Raw genomic sequence first — 18073 nt, 5'->3', positions numbered from 1 at the left:
TATTTCGCTAGAAGCCCCCATCTCCTTGGTTTTTGTTTAACTCCTGATTCTGGTTCCCTGGAAAGTTCTGTTTTCAACAGATTTGTATGTTCAGTAAAGAATCTGGATTTTCTTGGGACTATTTTTGTAACATAGATGGACAACAATGCCACAACATGCAAAAATTGCACATTTTGCTCGAGTTGCTTTGTAAAATACACTATTTTATTTGAGAGATGTAATTTATGCCAAAAAGGGTAACATGCCATTTTGCCACTGAATAGGGTACAATGTCTAAGGGAGGGAAAGGCAGATTTAATTGAAAAATTGTACCAATACTGGGCTGTCAGCATCCCTGAAACTGCATTGCAAGAGATTATCTAAACTGATCATTCTGAGGAGGGAAGGGATCAAGGAAAATCTTAAGATTTATTCTCCCAGTCCCATATGGTTGTTTGTTTTTTTTTAGTAACACGCTGCTACATATTTGGAGGTTCTGGTGGTTGTAGGTCACTGAACAGACATTGAAATCTGATTTATATTGTATACCTGTAACATAGGAAGAAAAAGTATTTATATATTTTCCGTAAGAATATGGCATTGAGCTATGTATAATTTAAACAGAGGCTTGTCCCAAAATGGTGTTGCCCACCTTGATTTTCTTTTGTGGTTTTTTTTTTTTGGTTTTTTGTATAGTGTGTACAGTTCATGTTAATGGGCATTAAAAGCCTCCTGAAGCGTAATCTTATCAAAGGGATGCATTGTTAATAAAATGTACTTAAACTTCTTATAGTTGGTCTGGTCTCATATTTACCTCTCAGCACTAGAAATGGGTTGGAATTTTATTTATATTTGTAAGTTACTAATTAAGTAGAACAGCCTGAAGCTTTCCAAATAAACATTTTTTTGTCAAAAATATTTTTTGCATCAGTGATTTGTAAGATGCCTTATAAAAATAGAAGGGGACTGTTTTATAGGCTGTACACCATTTTTATTTTAAAAATTTAGCATCCTGATACTGAGAACTAACAATTTTCCATTATGTGATGGTTTAAGTACTAGTATTTCAAGAACAGCTGTGAAAGTTGAATTACAAACAAAAGAAAAGACAGTTTACAGTTTTGAACTCATTCAACCATTAATGCAAGACAGATGTGTTACATATAGAAGTTATACATGCTTCCCCACCCATGCAAAAATACTTTCCTAATCTTTAGTTCTAGAAATAGCATTTTTTTTCAAAAGTTGGAATTTGCACTTTGTTACAGCTGTCCTCTAGCATGAGGAACTGCACCATGTTGAAATTTAAAATATTTTGTGGGATAGTCTGACTTTTTTTGACTGACTGCTCTGTCAGAATTCCTTAGATGTGTAACTCTTGATTTAGGATACCTTTCAAACCTTTTTAAATAAACTGGCCTTTATTTGAAATGCACAGCTAGGAAGTTTTATTTCGGTAGTGGCAAAACAGGTCCCTTCTGTTTATTGGCCTGTTTTCTAGCAGTAAAGCTTTTAAACTACACAAGTACGTATGATGCAATGAAACACTTTGGAGAAGGAAGTGTTCTAAGTTGTAAAGATAATGTGGTATCAAATTTTCAAATTAACTGTAACTTGAAGGACAATAACATAAAGGGAGGAAAAGTTCCATGGAATAGCATCAGCCTCCTCTGTTACTTCCCTGTTCTCTGTCAAACGGCTGTTCAGCTGAATGTGACCAGCTGTGTTTCCTTACTCTGCTGTCTGAAGGCTGAAAGGAAGGATTGTGCTGCATTTTTTTCTACTTCTCAAGTACATCAGTGTGTGATCTACACATGGACGCAGCACAGTGTGCGTTGACTGGATACCTCTAACACAATTCACCATCTGTGTGTTTGTACCTCACCTTTGCCTGCCTGAATACCTCTCCCTCTGCAGTCAATGCTTGTCTCGGCCAAAGCCTAGGTAAGGTCCTGTTGGTTTTCCCGTTGCAACACAGCCCATGGACATTGAAACAGTATCTATAAGCAACAATATAAAACCTAGATGTGGTTCAGTATCAAAACTCATTTCTGCCTGCAACTGCTTAAGTTTTTAGGCAGTGTGATTAGCTAGTTAAACAGAGGGAAGGCTAGTAACTGCATTTTAACAAATTATCAAATTATAAAAAACACTTCATTCTTTTTTTTCCCTTTTGAGAACTGCTTATTCTGTGCTTCTAAGTTGAATTCTTTTATTTGTGAAAGATCCCAGACAGCATTGTAATTAGGCAAAAACCAAAGGGTTCCTTGAGCACTACAGAGGTTAATCTGATGAGACTTGCAGATGCAATTCCAAGTATTCTGCTTCATTACGAATGTACAATTTTTTAAAATCAAAATGGAAGACCAAATTCACCGCTGCCTGCTGTAGGGATTCTGAGCATTACAATAAAAATCTTTACTTTTCCATGTATTAAAAAAAAAAAAGTTTGGCAGGTCTAGCTGATATGCAGCCTGAATATGATGTTCTTCGCAAACAGGATTAATATAGCTATGCATCTGATTACTGTGCATGCCCACCTGGATGTTTGGGCCTTTCTACCTAAGTGCAGGGGTTAATGCCAGAAGAGTTCATGTGCACAAGGGAGAGACAGTGCCATGGTAACACCTGTGCAAAGACCTGTCCTGCTGGAAAAACCTTTTCTTTCCACTTAACCCCCCCCCAGTTCTTTGTTTCATTAAGGGGATTTTGTTTAGGGTTTCAAAGGGTCATTCTTCCAGGCAGAGAAGGCAGAAGTGTGAAGAGCCCCAGTTAACAAAAGTGGAAGTGGCAGCCCACTAACAGGGGCCTGCACTGTAAAAATCTGTTTTCTGTGCTCTTTCACCCACCACGTGTAGCTAGACAACAGGTGAAGTAAAAGCAGGGTGATCATTGGATTTTGGTGCATAGGGTAGCACTCCTAGAGATGTCAAAGTTCCTTCAAATCTTTCAGTAATGCACCACACTGAATGCAGGTAACCCTTCCATGTTGATTCCTTACATCATTTTAGAGAGAGAAAATACACCACCACAGCCCCTACCCCCCCGCAATGTTACTGTTCTGAGGCATACTCTGAAGCTGGGTAAAGCTCCGTGCACAGCTGCACGTACACACTGGCTGGGGTGGCCCAAGCATGTAGTAAGCACACACAGAATATGGCAAGTGAAATGGACTCCTTGAGCACAACAACCTACCTGCTTGTTTAACTTGCTCCTCTACTTTCTGAGTAAGTTTTTAATCTCTGCAAAACATAGTAGTTCTCTGCATCAGGCTATGAGAAACTGCTGTGATCTAACCTTCTACGTAACACAGGCCACAAACCAGCCTGTAAATCTTACATAATGCCTATAACTTGTAATGAAACTATAGCATGCATCATTTCTGTGCACAACTCGGTATTTTTAAACTAGTCCTGAAGCAAGAGCTTTGCAGCATTAACAGAAGTAGGGCAGCTGGGCTTGTGAAAGCCTTTGTCAAAAGGAGAAGTTGTGGTTTTAGAAATTCTTACTTATATTGTGTAACCAAACACTGGATGGACTCAATGGAGGAAAATACATCAAAGCCTCCTCCCTAGGCAGTGCACATCTGTTTGTGAAATATATCTCACACTGGTCTTTCTGCCAGCTGTTTCTCTGGGTGATGCAGCAGCATTGTCATTAAAAATATCAAAGTAGTAGTGTGGCTGGTACAGCACTACTGACAGTTCCGGCTTACTTGCTTCTAGCGTCTCCCGTATTTGACAGGGATCAGGTTCAACTGCAAGATGAGAAGAATAAGCAAAATTTTCAAACCAAGTATGAATCTGAGGTGTAGGTGTGGGTGTAAAGTCTCTCTCTTCATTTTCATTAGGGTAAATCCAGGAAGAATTGTGACCATCAATCTTCTCTTCTCTTGGCATTGAAGACAACTGGCTCCATGGATGTAATTTCTGGGCCTCAGCCTTATTGTCCACTGCTAGCATGTCAGGAGTGCAGTCACTTATTTTCAATACTTTCTCAGGACCGATCTACAAGAGAATCATAAAAAAAAAATAATTACTCAGTGAAAGAGGCCCAGAGTACAGAAAACAGACTGATTACTTCAAGCACTTCAATATTGTCTTATAAGGTTTTTTCAGTTTGGATTTTTGAAATAAATGAACAGAATTTGAAGGCAAACCTACATACAGAATGTTCAATGGAAGCTGTCTTTTATGTGGAATTTATCAGAGTATTTATTTAGAGATTTCTTTTTAAAGTAAGTTCAATATGACTACATTTGAAGAAGGAACCATGTCCCTTTAAAGACTTTGCCAGGTTTTTGATGTGTGCAGTTTTTAGTCTGAACCACTAGCAACTGGAAGGCAGCAGCATGGGCTGCTAGGGTGTACAGACTCTTCCCTCCGGTGCTACTGTTCAGCAAGCACCAGCAGCACAAACGCAGCAGCCCCACGTGTGCCAGGGTAAAGACATGCTCCTAGTTTTGCAACCCCCTTGCACGCTGCATGGAAGCAGCAGCTCCTGATTCAAAGGGCCTGCAGAAGAAACTGAAGGCCTTTTGCTGATCCTTTCCTCTCAGCTGGACCTGGCAGTGCCTGGCAGAACCCCTTGCATCCTCCCAAGGGCCAGCAAGTGCATCGCTGCTGTGCCCTACCGCAAAGGGACGTGTGGGGCAGGAGGACCGAACGGATACCGTTCACAGGCTGCAGTGAAGTGCAGGATCGTCTCGTCTGTTGTGTTCAGACACTGCTGAGTTTTGAACAGTAATACTGGAAGAATGACCTACCGTACCAAAATATTTCATTTATTCTCCAGTTATGCCTTCAGTTTTTGCAGTAACAGACTGAAGAGTATAAACTGATCACTGCAGAGTCACATGAATATCAAAAGGAGAATTTTCCACTAAATGATGAGATTAAATTATGTTAATTTCTGTATAATGAGTGTAACTCATCATTAAGTGTAGTCAACACAAGAAAAATATCTTTCTTAAACTTTACTAATCAAAATTAAAAATACTAGATTTTCAGTGATCTTACCTTAAACTCTTTGAATGACAGCACTTTGCTCTTGTTAGGACTAGGTATTACAGGACAGCAGCACTCCTTCACCCTGAAAATAAACAGTGCAAAACAAACGGCATTTTTGTTCTCTCATCAAAGCATATTCTACCAGCAGAAGCCACACGTAGATGTATACAGAAATGGCAGCAGATGATGAGTGTCTCAGAAATGCTGCACGCCAAATACTTACAATATCCACACAGTTGGACAGCCAAAGGCAAAAATGAACAAGGCCTTACAACAGGCTGGAAGCAGCGAGCTGCAGCGGTGGTTTGTGAATTATGCTAGCTAACAGTCTCTGTCTACAACAGAAAAATGCATTGTAACTTACCACTTCATCTTCCAGCGGCATATAGCTGCTAGTAGTGATGGAACTATCACTAGCAGGACTAGAAGGTACAGCGTGTTTGCTGTGAAAGAAAAATACTTTAAAAATTTGTTTTCCACTTCTCACCTGTTAAAGTCAATATAGCCTGAGTTTCTGGGACTAAAATAACATCAAGCCCATGAGGGATACCTGCCACTAACTCAGCAGTAAAACTGTGTGGTGTGTGGTTGCAAGATAGTTTGGCTGGAAGTTCTGGGGTACAGCTGTAGGTCTTTGGACAAAACTGAATTATTACTAGATTGCTTTTAATTTGCCCTCATGTTGGCATCTTAACTATAAGAGTAAATTTCCAAAAGTTAAGGCAATGACATCATCACTGAATTTTTTCACAGAAACACAGAATTGGATCACTAAGGTTGAAAAAGACCTGTAAGATCATCAAGTACAACCATCAACCCTACACCACCACGCCCACTAAACCATGTCCCGCAGTGCCATGTCTACACATTTTACGTTTCTTCTCAGATCTCCAAAGATGACAGATTTTTACCGTGAGGTGTTGACAGAACATCTGTACCTCCACTATGGATGGACTATAGCAAGACAGACATTACACAAGTGTTCATGCTTTCCTAGGATTTATGCTGACACAAGAATCTCAGTATTTCCTTCCATTTGGAAGACACAGCCTTGGGCTACGTTTTTGACAAACAGCTGAGGCTATAATAAGCAGGCTGAAAGGGAGCAATAGTTAGTGCTCGCTCACCCTCTGCTCTGGCCACCGCCCCCTTGCCCCTGTGCCAGAGAGTTTGCGAGTACTTACCACACACCACAGCAGGGAATGGACACGTGTACATTACGTGTACAACCCTTCTGGGTTAATTAAGCCCCCCATTTTGATTCCCCACATGGCTGTACAAACGTCTGTGCCTGCACAAGAGAAGGCTGGCCAATGGGAGCTGGAACACGGGTGTGAGGCAGAACTGCCTCTGTGAGGGTACCATGAGGGTTTAGACACTGTTCTGCTAGTTAGCCTAAAACATGAAGTCTCCTTGCATGAGCCAATGCTTCACCCTTTCCTACCACTCCCTCCTTCACCTGCACTCCCAACAAATTTTTCAAAACCAGGCACCTCTGATTTGGATTATAAGTTTCACAACCACGACTGGTGGTATTTTTCAGGGGAACAGAACTACAGGCAAGTGATTTCCTGTTCCGCGTTGATGATCAGATCTGCCCAGTTAGCAAACAACAATGCTCAAGCCAACAACCCTTTCTTATGAAGGAGTTAACTTGGCAATGGATTTAAAGACTGATGAGAATAAGAATCAACATTAGAAGTTCAAGAGTCCATACAGAAATTACCTGCTTGCACACAGGTCTGTAGTTTTTCCCATATCAGAAACCTAGTTAAATACAAATGCAATTCTTCAACGCATTCTAGCAAACAGAACTCACTAGTCATGCAAATGTGCATATATTAAGCTATTTCCCAGAAAGATATAAGACTTAAATAAGGATGTAAAATTATTTTCATTCTAAAATAAAAAACATAGCTACTTAAAAGTATCAAAATGCTGTGTTGGTATGCATATTTCATTTACCAGTTGGATCTTTTCTCAAATGCATGTTACGTTGAATTAAATGTTTTCCCTTGAGAAAGGGAGATAATTCTAACCTTTCAAGTCATTTCATCCTTCTGCTAGAAGACAAATTTTCCACAGCCAATACTCACAGTTAAACGGTGTGTCTATGTGTATGAAGTTAACAATGGGAGTCTCTCCTCCACCTGTATATGCTTTAACCACTAGTTTGTATTTTGTGTTTGGCAATAGGTGTTCCACGGTGTATCTCTTTTCTTCTGGGTTTTCAATTGTGTATTTACATAGCACTGAATCATCTAAAATGAAACATATAACACAGAATCACAGAATGGTTTGGGTTGGAAGGGACCTTTGAAGACCATTTAGTCCAACACCCCTGCCATGGGCGGGGACATCTTTCACTAGATCAGATTGCTCAAAGTCCCGTCCAACCTGACCTTGAACACTTTCAGGGAGGGGGCATCCACAGGTTCTCTGGGCAACCTCTTCCAGTGCCTCACCACCCTCATGGTGAAGAATTTCTTCCTTATATCTAATCTAAATCTACCCTCTTTCAGTTTAAAGCCATTACCCCTTGTCCTATCACTACGGGCCCTGGTAAAAAGTCTCTCTCCAGCTTTCTTATAAGCCCTCTTTAAGTACTGAAAGGTTGCAATAAGGTCTAATAACCACCTAACAACTTGCTGTCAAAAGCTGCAACTGTTTATTTTAATTTCCTTTTACTAGAGCTTTTTAACAGAATAATTTGGGTTTTGCTATTTCCTTTTTTGCCAGAATCCTGTAGCCCCTAGGCTTAGGTCAAGTTCTTTGAAGATAATCAAAAGCAAGAAATCTCTGTCTGAAAAAAACTCTTTTGCCTCTCTATTGTGCAACTCCCAGACCCCAGGGAGAAAAGGGTTAGCTTATTCCTCCTGTTCCCAGTCACACCCCTTGTCTGCTAGTTCAGACAAACTGGGAAGCAGGAAATCTTCAATCTAAACATTTTAAAGTCTAACTGGGTTCCTTGCAGAATCATGGTACTTCTATGGTTAGTTTAGTTCTGACAGGAACTCCTACATAAGCCTCCTTCAGTTCAAACTACGTGTTTCAGCCTGGTACTAGTCTAATCAGCAGAAGGATCTGATACAGGACATGACCCAACTGGAAGAAGAAGCAAGGAAAAAAAAAAAGTATATCCTTGAACATGTTGGAAACATCTGAAAATTATAATGGAGCAAAGTCATCTGGAGCAGTTTTGAGCGTGGAGCAGGAAGATCAGATATAGAAGTTTAAATGTGGCTTTGTGCCACCCCACAGCTCAGTTCTGCTGAAGGAACTCCACTGTAGGGCACAGCCACAAATACTTTCACTATAAAAGAATTTAAATGGGGAATTTATACAGTGCTCCAATTCTGAAGGAAATAAATTGTATCCCATCTGTTTCTGAAATACCCCAAACCCTAGTAAAACTAACATGCTTCATATGATTCTCATCCAAGTAGACCACAAACAGATGTTTTCGAAATTCATCCAGAACTCAGACCACAAGAAGCAGAAACTGGACTCCTCCTACAGTACTGCAAGAATCTTTTCTGGAGCTCACACTGGAGCTAAAAGGAGCTACGGACAACAGGATGGGAGCTATAAATGATGTATAAAGCCAGGACCTACTTCCGCCCATTACCACCTCAAGCATTAGAGAGGAAACAGAAGTAGCAGGTGTTGAAATCTATATATTGCCTAATGACCAAATTTGCCTGCCTAATGTGAACTTTCTAAGAGGCTGCAATATCAGCAACAGCCATGAAGTCTTTCACCTATATCAAGGACACAACTTCCTAAATCCCAGAGTTCAAGTTACCTGGAAGAACATGTTTTTTGGATCCTTTCAAACTGCAGTCCTCTTGCATAGGCGACACATAAACATGGTAGCCTCTTACAAAACCAGACTGTGACTCATTTGTGGGATAAGAATCCCAAGATAGTGTTACTGCATTGAAAGTCAGTTCAACTTTTTCGACAACAGGGTCAAGCAGAGGAGCTGGAAGAAAGGAAATTCAAGTTAAACTTGCCGTTATTCTTCAAGAAAGTTTATCTTCTCACTTGAAAAACGTCTACATTCCCATGTGGTGTTTCTGTTTATATCTTACTTGTATTTAAAAGCTGAACAAAGCCAAAGTGCACTAGAAAAACTGTCAACTTCACAGAGCCTTCACACAGTCCACATTATACACAAAGCAGTGACTGCTAATCACAGCATTGTTTAGCTATTCTAATTAACATGGAGTCTACCTGGTCACTGCACTAGTCAAATATCCTCGATGAACGGCTATGTACGCTGTTGTACAACTTTTAAATGCTTCACTGATGATATAAAAACAACACAGCAAATACATTTTTAGCTAGCTGCAGGAGGAACGCTGTGGAATTCTTCTGTTTGTGACAGATGAATTTAGCAAATACACAAACCCTAAATATGTTCCCAACTTACGTAGCTCCCTGAGATAACCGGTCTTCTTCTCCAGTAAGGAGGCTCTGTTAGCAACAGATCCATGAATGTGGAAGTGGTATCTCACCCCTGGAACAAAAGCAGCTAGAAAATAGTGGAACTGATTACAAAAATGGGTTATGGATTGTCTTTTCATTTTGCTTTTATTTAACTGCTTTCTACAGAGGTCTATAATCCATTAGAAAACTTCTTTCTGTAGTATTGTGCTATTAAAGCAACTGAAGGAGACACAGGGTAAACCAGTTCTTAGTATGCATAATGTGAATTGAATAAATTTATTCTGTCTGAGAGAATTGAGAGGCAGGATTAATGTATTTTTGTTGCCCTTAAGTATTCAAGATGAGTGCACAATAGACTCCAAATGCATCAAAGAGCAAGATAATTTCATTTCTGTTTCTGGCATAGGCAAAGGTCATGTTTTGGACTGTTTAATGTAGACACACACCCCTGCATTAGGATTCCATGTTATCCTCACTGACATCCACTCCCATTTGGATTAACTGAGTGCAATCCACTGAACAACCAGACAACATTTTGTCCATTTGTTACCACACTCTTCTTCAGTAAGGACACAGGCTCCCATGTGTTTGTATGAATTGAAGTGCAGTTCCTTTATTGCATATTGAAATGCATTCCGTCAAATTTTATTCAAATGTTTCATTCCAAAGTGAACTCTCAGCTTGAGAGACTCCAGGAAGGCTAGCAGCTGTGGAAGTATATCCGAGCAACTTTCACACAGCCAGAAAGGATTTAGGTCACCACTGGGATAAAAAACACACAACTGGTCCTAAGCAAGGACCGGTGCTGAGACACATTATCTGTGGCACGCTGACAGCACTAAACCTCTCACTACACAGTGGGTGTTAAATTGCCTGAGTATAAACTTCTGACTCACATTACAGATAAGGCAGAGCTCCATTTTGCATTTTTCCTGCTAAAAGATTTTTAACTTCTTCATTAACCTCACCATCCTCCTTCAAGATGTTACTACAAGCTACTCAGAAGAGTTTTCTTCTAAAATACTATGCTGACTTCCAAGGTTTAATGGTGCTGGCACATTTGTGGCATCTAATTCATTTGCTTGGCAAAACATGATGCCACAAGCCTTTGAAGAATTACACCTGTACTGCACAGGCTTCAATATTCCACAGGATTTGTTTCCTAAATTCAGTTAATGCCCACAGCATGAAAGATTGCTGCACAGACATCAGAAAGAAAAATCATTCAGCTTTCACCTGAGTTAATCAGAGCACTGGAAGTGTTGGGCCCAAATCTTTTCCACTGCAAATCACAAGGCTGCAACATCGGAAAGTTACACCAATCAATAATGTAACTGTCATATATTTGTCTGGGCTCCCAGGAAATAAAAATACCATCATCTGTACCATTAACCTGTTCTTCTTTAAGCTCTTTCGTGCCTAGGAATGAACAAAACAGAGTGTCTTATTATTTTCCTGCATGACACCTGATTCATAAATGAAGATCAATATAGTTCCTATGCTAAGCTGTTAAAATAATAATAAAATAGTTGTGTTCCTTCATTATCAGACATATGGGATCTTTCACATGCTGAAAGCTGATCTCATTGCATGCTGAAAGCTGACAGCTCGAAAAACATCCAGTAATTATTACTGTATAGTCAGAAAAAGAGCTCAACTCAGCAGAAACCTGGAGTCATAAACAGAAAGTCACAAGAGGCTAATCACACACAAGAGTTCCTTGCGCAGCAGTGGCTGCACCTTCACGGCACCTGCCACAGGTCTGAGGCCCTAGTTCAAGGCTAAATATGTTTTGCTCTGCGGAGACTCTCTATGCAGAACAGACTTTCTGTTCTAAGGGATGGATCAAGGCACTTTTTAGCTTAATACACATACAGTTACCACCCTGTAGGCAAAAATACAGTAGTAATTTCCAGATAGAAGTGATGCGAGTTAAAAGGCCAGGTTAATTTCTTCCCCCAAGATGATAAATTATCGCTTCACTTAAAATAGGTAGAAACAAAACTCTCATAATGGAAATGTAACTGAAAATACTCCTATTGTTACCTGTAGCTCTAGGGATGATCAACACTGAAGGAAGTGAATAATTAACGTTGTTCTTTGCCATGACACTGATTCTGTAGGAATGGTTATCAATGGAAATCCTTGTGCTATTGTAGACTGATGAAAAGGAGACGCTTTCAGGCTTAGAGCCATCTTCTACTTTTTCCCAGGTTACTTCATATGAAATACTTCTATCGTTTGCTCGAAAACTTGGTGCTTGCTGGGGAAAAAGTTACGGGGGTAAACACCAATTACTTAGCAAATTTTGCCAAAAAAATATGAGGAGCACTTAGAACTTCAAATAACTAATTGGATGTATTATCTCTGTAAGAATACAAACACTTGTTTCCATACATGTATCCATATACTGGTTGAAATGGAAATGTGAAATCTCAGTAATGGGATTTCTTGTGTTACAATACTTAGAAGTATATGTCTAAAATGCCAGGGCAGCACACCACCATACAGCTACATACGTTCTGAAATATGTTATATATAATATTTGTCTTAGATTCTTAAAAGACATTTTCATACTGAATTGCTATTATGTGCACACAAACTTGTTAAAGTTCATGGGGGAAGTTTCCAACCCGTTTATGAAGGGCTTTGCTTCCGTTTCTGTACCAATGTCTCACCTTCCAGAACAAGGTCACATTCCGCCCCCCCAAAACTGGTGTAATTTCTCTCCAGATGTCCAATTTCCCTGAAGGAACTGCAATAAATACAGCAAAACAAATATGCTCTAAGTTCAGAAAGGATAAACTGTTTAATTGCTTCTTCCCATTTGAAGAAATTCCACCCCAAAACCTCTTTTTCCGCATTGCTCCCAGGTCTTGCCAAAAACATTATCCTTTAACTTCTTTCTCCCTTCATGCTTTTTTCTGAATGAATGTCTGGTTCATTTCCCTAGAAAATCTTTCTTTGCTTGCAGTTCTGTCGTGGTTTAAGCCCAGCTGGCAACCAAGCACCACCCAGCCGCTCACTCACTCCCCCCAGGTGGGGTGGGGGAGAGAACCAGAAGAGTAAAAGTGAGAAAACTCGTGGGCTGAGATAAAAACAGTTTAATAGGTAGAGCAAAAGAACACTGCGCGGAGAAGCAAAGCGAAAGAAGGAATTCATTCACCACTTCCCGTCGGTAGGCAGGTGTTCAGCTATGTGCAGGGAAGCAGGGCTCTATCACGCGTAGCGGTTGCTCGGGAAGACAAACGCCATTACTCCGAATGTCCCCACCTTCCTTCTTCCTCCCCCAGCTTTATATGCTGAGCATGACATCATATGGTATGGAATATCCCTTTGGTCAGTCGGGGTCAGCTGTCCCGGCTGTGTCCCCTCCCAACTTCCCGGGCACCCCCAGCCCACTCACTGGTGGGGTGGGGTGAGGAGCAGAAAAGGCCTTGGTGCTGTGTGAGCCCTGCTCCGTAGTAACTAAAACATTCCTGCTTTATCAACATGTTTCCAGCCCAAATCCAAAACACAGCCCCATACAATCCAAAACACAGCCCCATACTAGCTGCTATGAAGAAAGTTAACCCCATCCCAGCCAAAACCAGCACAAGTTCCCAGGTGCTTGTTCCCACATCAGCACCGTTCCTCCAGCCCTCACAGAATACTGTAACTCGGTTTGTTCATCCTCCCAGTCATCTGGATTTCCCACTGCCTGCACTGGATGAAATGGCAGAGACTGGTAGGTAGGATGAGAGTTGTTTAATAAGCTGCCTTCTTTAAGTTCGCTCAGTGTGCTTCTACTTTTATGCATGCAACAGGCCTCTGCTTTAGCTACACAGCAGAAAAGTAGCAACAAATAGCAAACAGAGGTAGCAGGTGAAGAACATCCTTCAAGCTTCCCTTCTCAATAGGCTGGACATACTTCCTTCCTTTGTTCTGACGGTTAAGGCTTCGCTCCATTCACTCCACCTCCAGAAATGCTTAGCTGCCCCACAGTGTACTCTAGCTGTGTATTCAGTGTATGGCTGCAGTCCGCCCAGGGTGATGCTGGAATAATGGAGATGTGTGTCCGAAGTGTTGTGCTGCAAGACAGAAAACCAGAATAGTCAGAGCTCAGTTCAGCTTCATCAGCTATTGCCTGAAAAAATAGTTCTTCCTCTAGAACCTACGATAGCCAGTTAGGCTTGACTTGGAAAAGGTAATCATGGAACATCAGTCAAAAAAAAGGAAAAAAAAAAGATATGCACAAGATCAAAAGACTGGGAGATCCAAAAAAAGGTCTTCAAGCCAACTCTGTAACTGTCTGAGCAGGAGTTGCGCACAACCTGCCAAATGACTACTCTTTACATCAAGGAGGGAATTTACCGAGATCTTATCCTCACGGAGTCTGGGTCTCTTACTCAGTTCATGTAAGTAGAATGCTGTTCCAGATCTGTGCACAGCAACTACAGCTACCTTTTCTTTCCATTTTTTCCCCAACCTTTTAACCCACTCCGTCCTAAGAGACAGAGTGAGCTCTGGTACAAGTCAAAAAGTAAGCATGCTTTTAAGCCTCTCCTCTAAACTGTCTTCTGCAATGGTTATCTGTGGCAACCATTTGATCTAACAGCTCTTGAGCAATACTTAAGACAGAACACTTACATAAGAACAGGAACGTGATCCTGATCTTCATAACGCCTTTTTAATATGCTAGAGGCAAGCTGCGTTCATAAGAAAAGGGCTACAGAGAAAGCAGAGTATGCATGCAAAGAGTCAGTCAGCCTCACTGTTTGTGAAAGAGGTGGAACAAGACAAGGAGTCTACTCAAATTATCTTCAAGGAGATGGAAAAAGATGGGAAGAAAAACTGTTCTGGGGTTCCCTCACTAGAAACCAGACATGCTACCATCAAGTACAGTAAATAGTACACAGAAAGCTCCTGGACTAATACAAAAAAAGCCTTCAACACACCTCTCCACCATTTCTGTGTAAGATGATATGAGTAATAAAAACATGACAAATCAAGATTAGCAATAGCTAACAGCAATTATAAGGTGCATAAGTATTTTCATTTACTTCACGAAATCTCAGAACCCATCCAGCAGATGACAGAGCCACATATGCAGACCAGTCATACCATACACTTCAGCCAGCATTATAGGAAGTGTTGGGAGTATGAATTAGTGCCAGCAATGGCTGCCCACATGGACCACATCATCAGTGTACAGCTTGGGAGCAAACAAATCCAGAAAACAGATACATCAAGACACTCACAAGATTTAGAGTGTATTCATATTGCTGGGGACTAATTTTTTAATCTCACATCAAAAAGATACTTGCTATGTTTTTATGTATGAAACCTGAATTTCATACCAGGTCTACTTTCCCATTGGGTTGGAGCACTTCGATCTGACAAAAGAGTTCAATTCCTTTGTTTCGATGTTTCCAGTGTAATGTGATTTCTGTATCTGTGCATTTTTCCCACAGCTGGAAAGGTGCAGCGGGATAAACTGCCAATGGAAAATCTGAGTTAGCTCTTGTAAAACATAAAATGTATGCAAAAGTATTTTAAGGTATTTTAGCTGAGTAGTAAAAGCAAATAAGAAATACAGATTCTTCTGCCAGTCTAGGAGAAGCAGATCTAAATTAGTAAAAATTAATTTTAGAATGTAAATGTAAGTAAATGTTATACATTGATTATAACCTATTTTAGCCTGATTTCCCGTGAAAACTTAGGTAACAATATTGTGTTGTCTCACTACAACCTGTCAGTTTACGCCTCCACTCCCTTCCTGCTCTATTTCTTTCATCCCCAAACAATCCAATAATCAACTTTTAGAACACTCATAACACTCTGAGACAAATTTAACAGAGACGGGCATTTAACATATGTCCCTACAAGTCATATGAAAAAGCGTGTCCAGCAAAATTGTAATCAGTGTCTCTGAGGAAGGAAGTGCTGCCAGAATGCAGCAGTTACCCCAGCAGCCTCCTGGTCCATCAGCTTGTTAGTTTCAGAACTAAAAAAAGCACATGTTGCCTTCTGCTGCTTGAAACAGGTAAGGCAGTCACAGGACCTTGGGAAACTGAGGTGGATGTGGCGGGGCTAGAGGACACAAGGAGAACTGGAAGTACTGCTGGAGATGCAGGAAATACACAGGTGTTTTGAGGCAGGAGTAGGTCGGAGCTTATTGGACCTGGGGCATGCTGTGATAAAGGACACAACCGATAGGGAAGAAGGAACCACAGCCATTAGTTACTACTCACAGAATAACCTGTTTTATTTCCCTGATGATAAACTACTCTTCCTCCCATACAGTAGGACAGCGGATGTTACTGCCCCGTATTAGCAGCAAGACAGGTTAGCACTGTCACCTCTTTCTTGGCAATAGCTGCTTACACCTGTATCACATCTCATTTGGAGAGGTGCTAGTAATTTTATTTACTCACTTTTCAAAAAGTGCATCTCCATTCTATTTTGGAAAGACAGTAACATCAGCAATAATATTTTGGAGAAAGGATTGAATTCCCAAGTAACCTACACAGATATTTTTCTTGAACTTCCCAATTTTATATTCTTGTATCATGTTGCTTCCTATACTATGAACCAGCTTCAGCAAAGCAGCAGATTTTGAAGCATTAAGGGGTCATTTCAATAATGAAATCTGACCTTTGGAGTGAAGCCATTTTCTACCATTAACACAAATTTGCAAATCTGAAACTGAAGAGACCGCAGATAACTATAGCACAGGGACAGATAACTAATAAAAATTGTGAAGATAAAAATCAAATACTTATATACTTTAAAATGGGGCACTTAAGAATTAAGATCAGAAGGAGGACAACGCCTGCAACAAAAAACTGTCAACAAAGACGTAGAAAAGACCTTACTTCTGTGAGTTACATCAAAAACATCCATGGCAGTTTTCTTTCCCAGTGGGTTTTCCACAGTCATTGTGATATTAAAGATCCTCTGCTGGCCTATATCCCAAGAACACGAGCACTGCTCAGAACAACTTACTGTGCACGGAACCGTTTTTTTGGAAAACCTGTAAAAGGCGTGAGGGGGAAGGAGGGGAAAAGAGAAAAAGACATTTTTCCATAATGTACAATCGACATAGAGCTCAAAATTTTTGATGCCCAACTGGAAAAAAGCTTCATAAAAAATAAGGCTGAGGGGGTGTGCTGGTTTTGGCTGGGATAGAGTTAATTTTCTTCATAGTAGCTAGCATGGGGCTGTGCTTTGGATTTGTGCTGAAAACAGTGTTGATACACAGGGATGTTTCAGTCACTGCTGAGCAGTGCTTACACAGAGTCAAGGCCTTTTCTGCTCCTCACCCCACCCCACCAGCGAGTAGGCTGGGGGTGCACGAGAAGTTGGGAGGGGACACAGCCGGGACAGCTGACCCTGACTGACCAAAGGGATATTCCATACCATATGATGTCATGCTCAGCATATAAACTAGGGGGAAAGCTGTCCAGGGGACCACTGCCTGTGGACAGGCTGTGCATCGGTCAGAGGGTGGTGAGCAATTGTTTTCATTTGCATCACTTGTCTTTCTTGGGTTTTATTTGTTGTTGTTGTTATTTTCCCTTTCATTACAATTTTTTTATTATTATCATCATCATTATTATTATTATTTTATTCCATTTAATTTCATTTATTAAACTGTTCTTATCTCAACCCATGAGCATTCTCACTTTTACTTTTCCGATTCTCTCCCCCATCCCACTGGGGCAGGGGGGCAGTGAGCGAGCGGCTGTGTGGTGCTTAGCTGCTGGCTGGGGTTAAACCATGACAGGGAGACTAGAAGAAGCCACTCAGTTCTTTCCTCTAGCCTGAAGTAGGATGAATATAGGTATTCGTACAATTAGAATAAAGTTTTCTTCAAAGTCTAGGTTTACTTTATCCTTTTAAGATACAGCTAAGTTTACTTTATCCTTTCAAGATACAACTAAATTGCTTTTAGTGATTTCCTCATGGAAATTGTAAACTAGGGACCTATTTGCCAAGAATTAAAACATTCACATGCCTACCATTATGTTTTTAAATGAAGCAGTAATTTCAAGTGCATTTTCTAAACTTCCATTTGTAAATCACTATCATAATTTCTTAAGGAAAGTGAATGATGCAAAGAACATGTATATGCAATGATGACCTGATTTCTGCTGAGATCATTTTGTTGAAAGTTTGTCATTATGATGAGGCATCTGTTCTGTTTTATGAGTTCCCCTTTCTCTGCAGGCCCTGCTGTAAAGCCTCTCTCCTCTCCATTTAGATGCCTCTGTGGCAAGGAGCCAAGGGCCAGGTCTGATATGCCACATCTGTGTAACCTTGACTCAGACCACTACGAAAGAGCTGTAAGGAGTCTGCAGACAGATTTTACAAAAAAAGAAAAAGCTGAAATTACAGAAGTTATAGACAGAAGTAGAATTTTTGAGGTAAGTTTGTTAGTAGCTCAAGAACTTAAGAAGGAAACCAGCATGTAAAGTTATAAAATCCTAAAGAAAAAGAGCTAGGGAGGCTAATCAGGCTAACTGAGGGTTAGCTGGGAATCATCAGTTTGAGTAAGCATTAGTGTCAATGGATTGTGAACGCACTAATACTCAGCCTACCAGCCGATTAAATCCTAGTGATCTGTTGTGTGTGTTACCCAATAATTACAT

The 18073-nt window shown here is 40.5% G+C and overlaps 1 protein-coding gene across 3 annotated transcripts in view; it reads right to left on the bottom strand.

Annotated features, from left to right (window-relative positions):
* Positions 1–935: 935 nt before the first annotated feature.
* The window catches only part of LOC104259714 (oncostatin-M-specific receptor subunit beta), a 34140-nt gene continuing 17002 nt past the window's right edge, over positions 936–18073 (bottom strand). Inside the window, exons 7-18 of one of the 3 annotated variants that reach the window (XM_059833958.1) lie at positions 16298–16455; positions 14780–14916; positions 13351–13510; positions 12119–12195; positions 11475–11703; positions 10677–10859; positions 9424–9525; positions 8794–8973; positions 7085–7249; positions 5353–5431; positions 4998–5070; positions 936–3986 (exon numbers count right to left, since the gene is read on the bottom strand). In XM_059833958.1, coding sequence (XP_059689941.1) covers positions 3537–3986; positions 4998–5070; positions 5353–5431; positions 7085–7249; positions 8794–8973; positions 9424–9525; positions 10677–10859; positions 11475–11703; positions 12119–12195; positions 13351–13510; positions 14780–14916; positions 16298–16455 — 1993 coding nt within the window. In that variant the 3' untranslated portion in view covers positions 936–3536. The remainder of the gene's footprint in view (positions 3987–4997; positions 5071–5352; positions 5432–7084; positions 7250–8793; positions 8974–9423; positions 9526–10676; positions 10860–11474; positions 11704–12118; positions 12196–13350; positions 13511–14779; positions 14917–16297; positions 16456–18073) is intronic. The other 2 variants (XM_059833957.1, XM_059833960.1) reach the window with 2 other exon arrangements.

The sequence above is a fragment of the Gavia stellata genome, chromosome Z, assembly GCF_030936135.1.
Source record: "Gavia stellata isolate bGavSte3 chromosome Z, bGavSte3.hap2, whole genome shotgun sequence".
NCBI lineage: Eukaryota > Metazoa > Chordata > Aves > Gaviiformes > Gaviidae > Gavia > Gavia stellata.
Note: the sequence above shows the minus strand (reverse complement) of the source record. Positions and strands in the feature narration are given on the sequence as shown.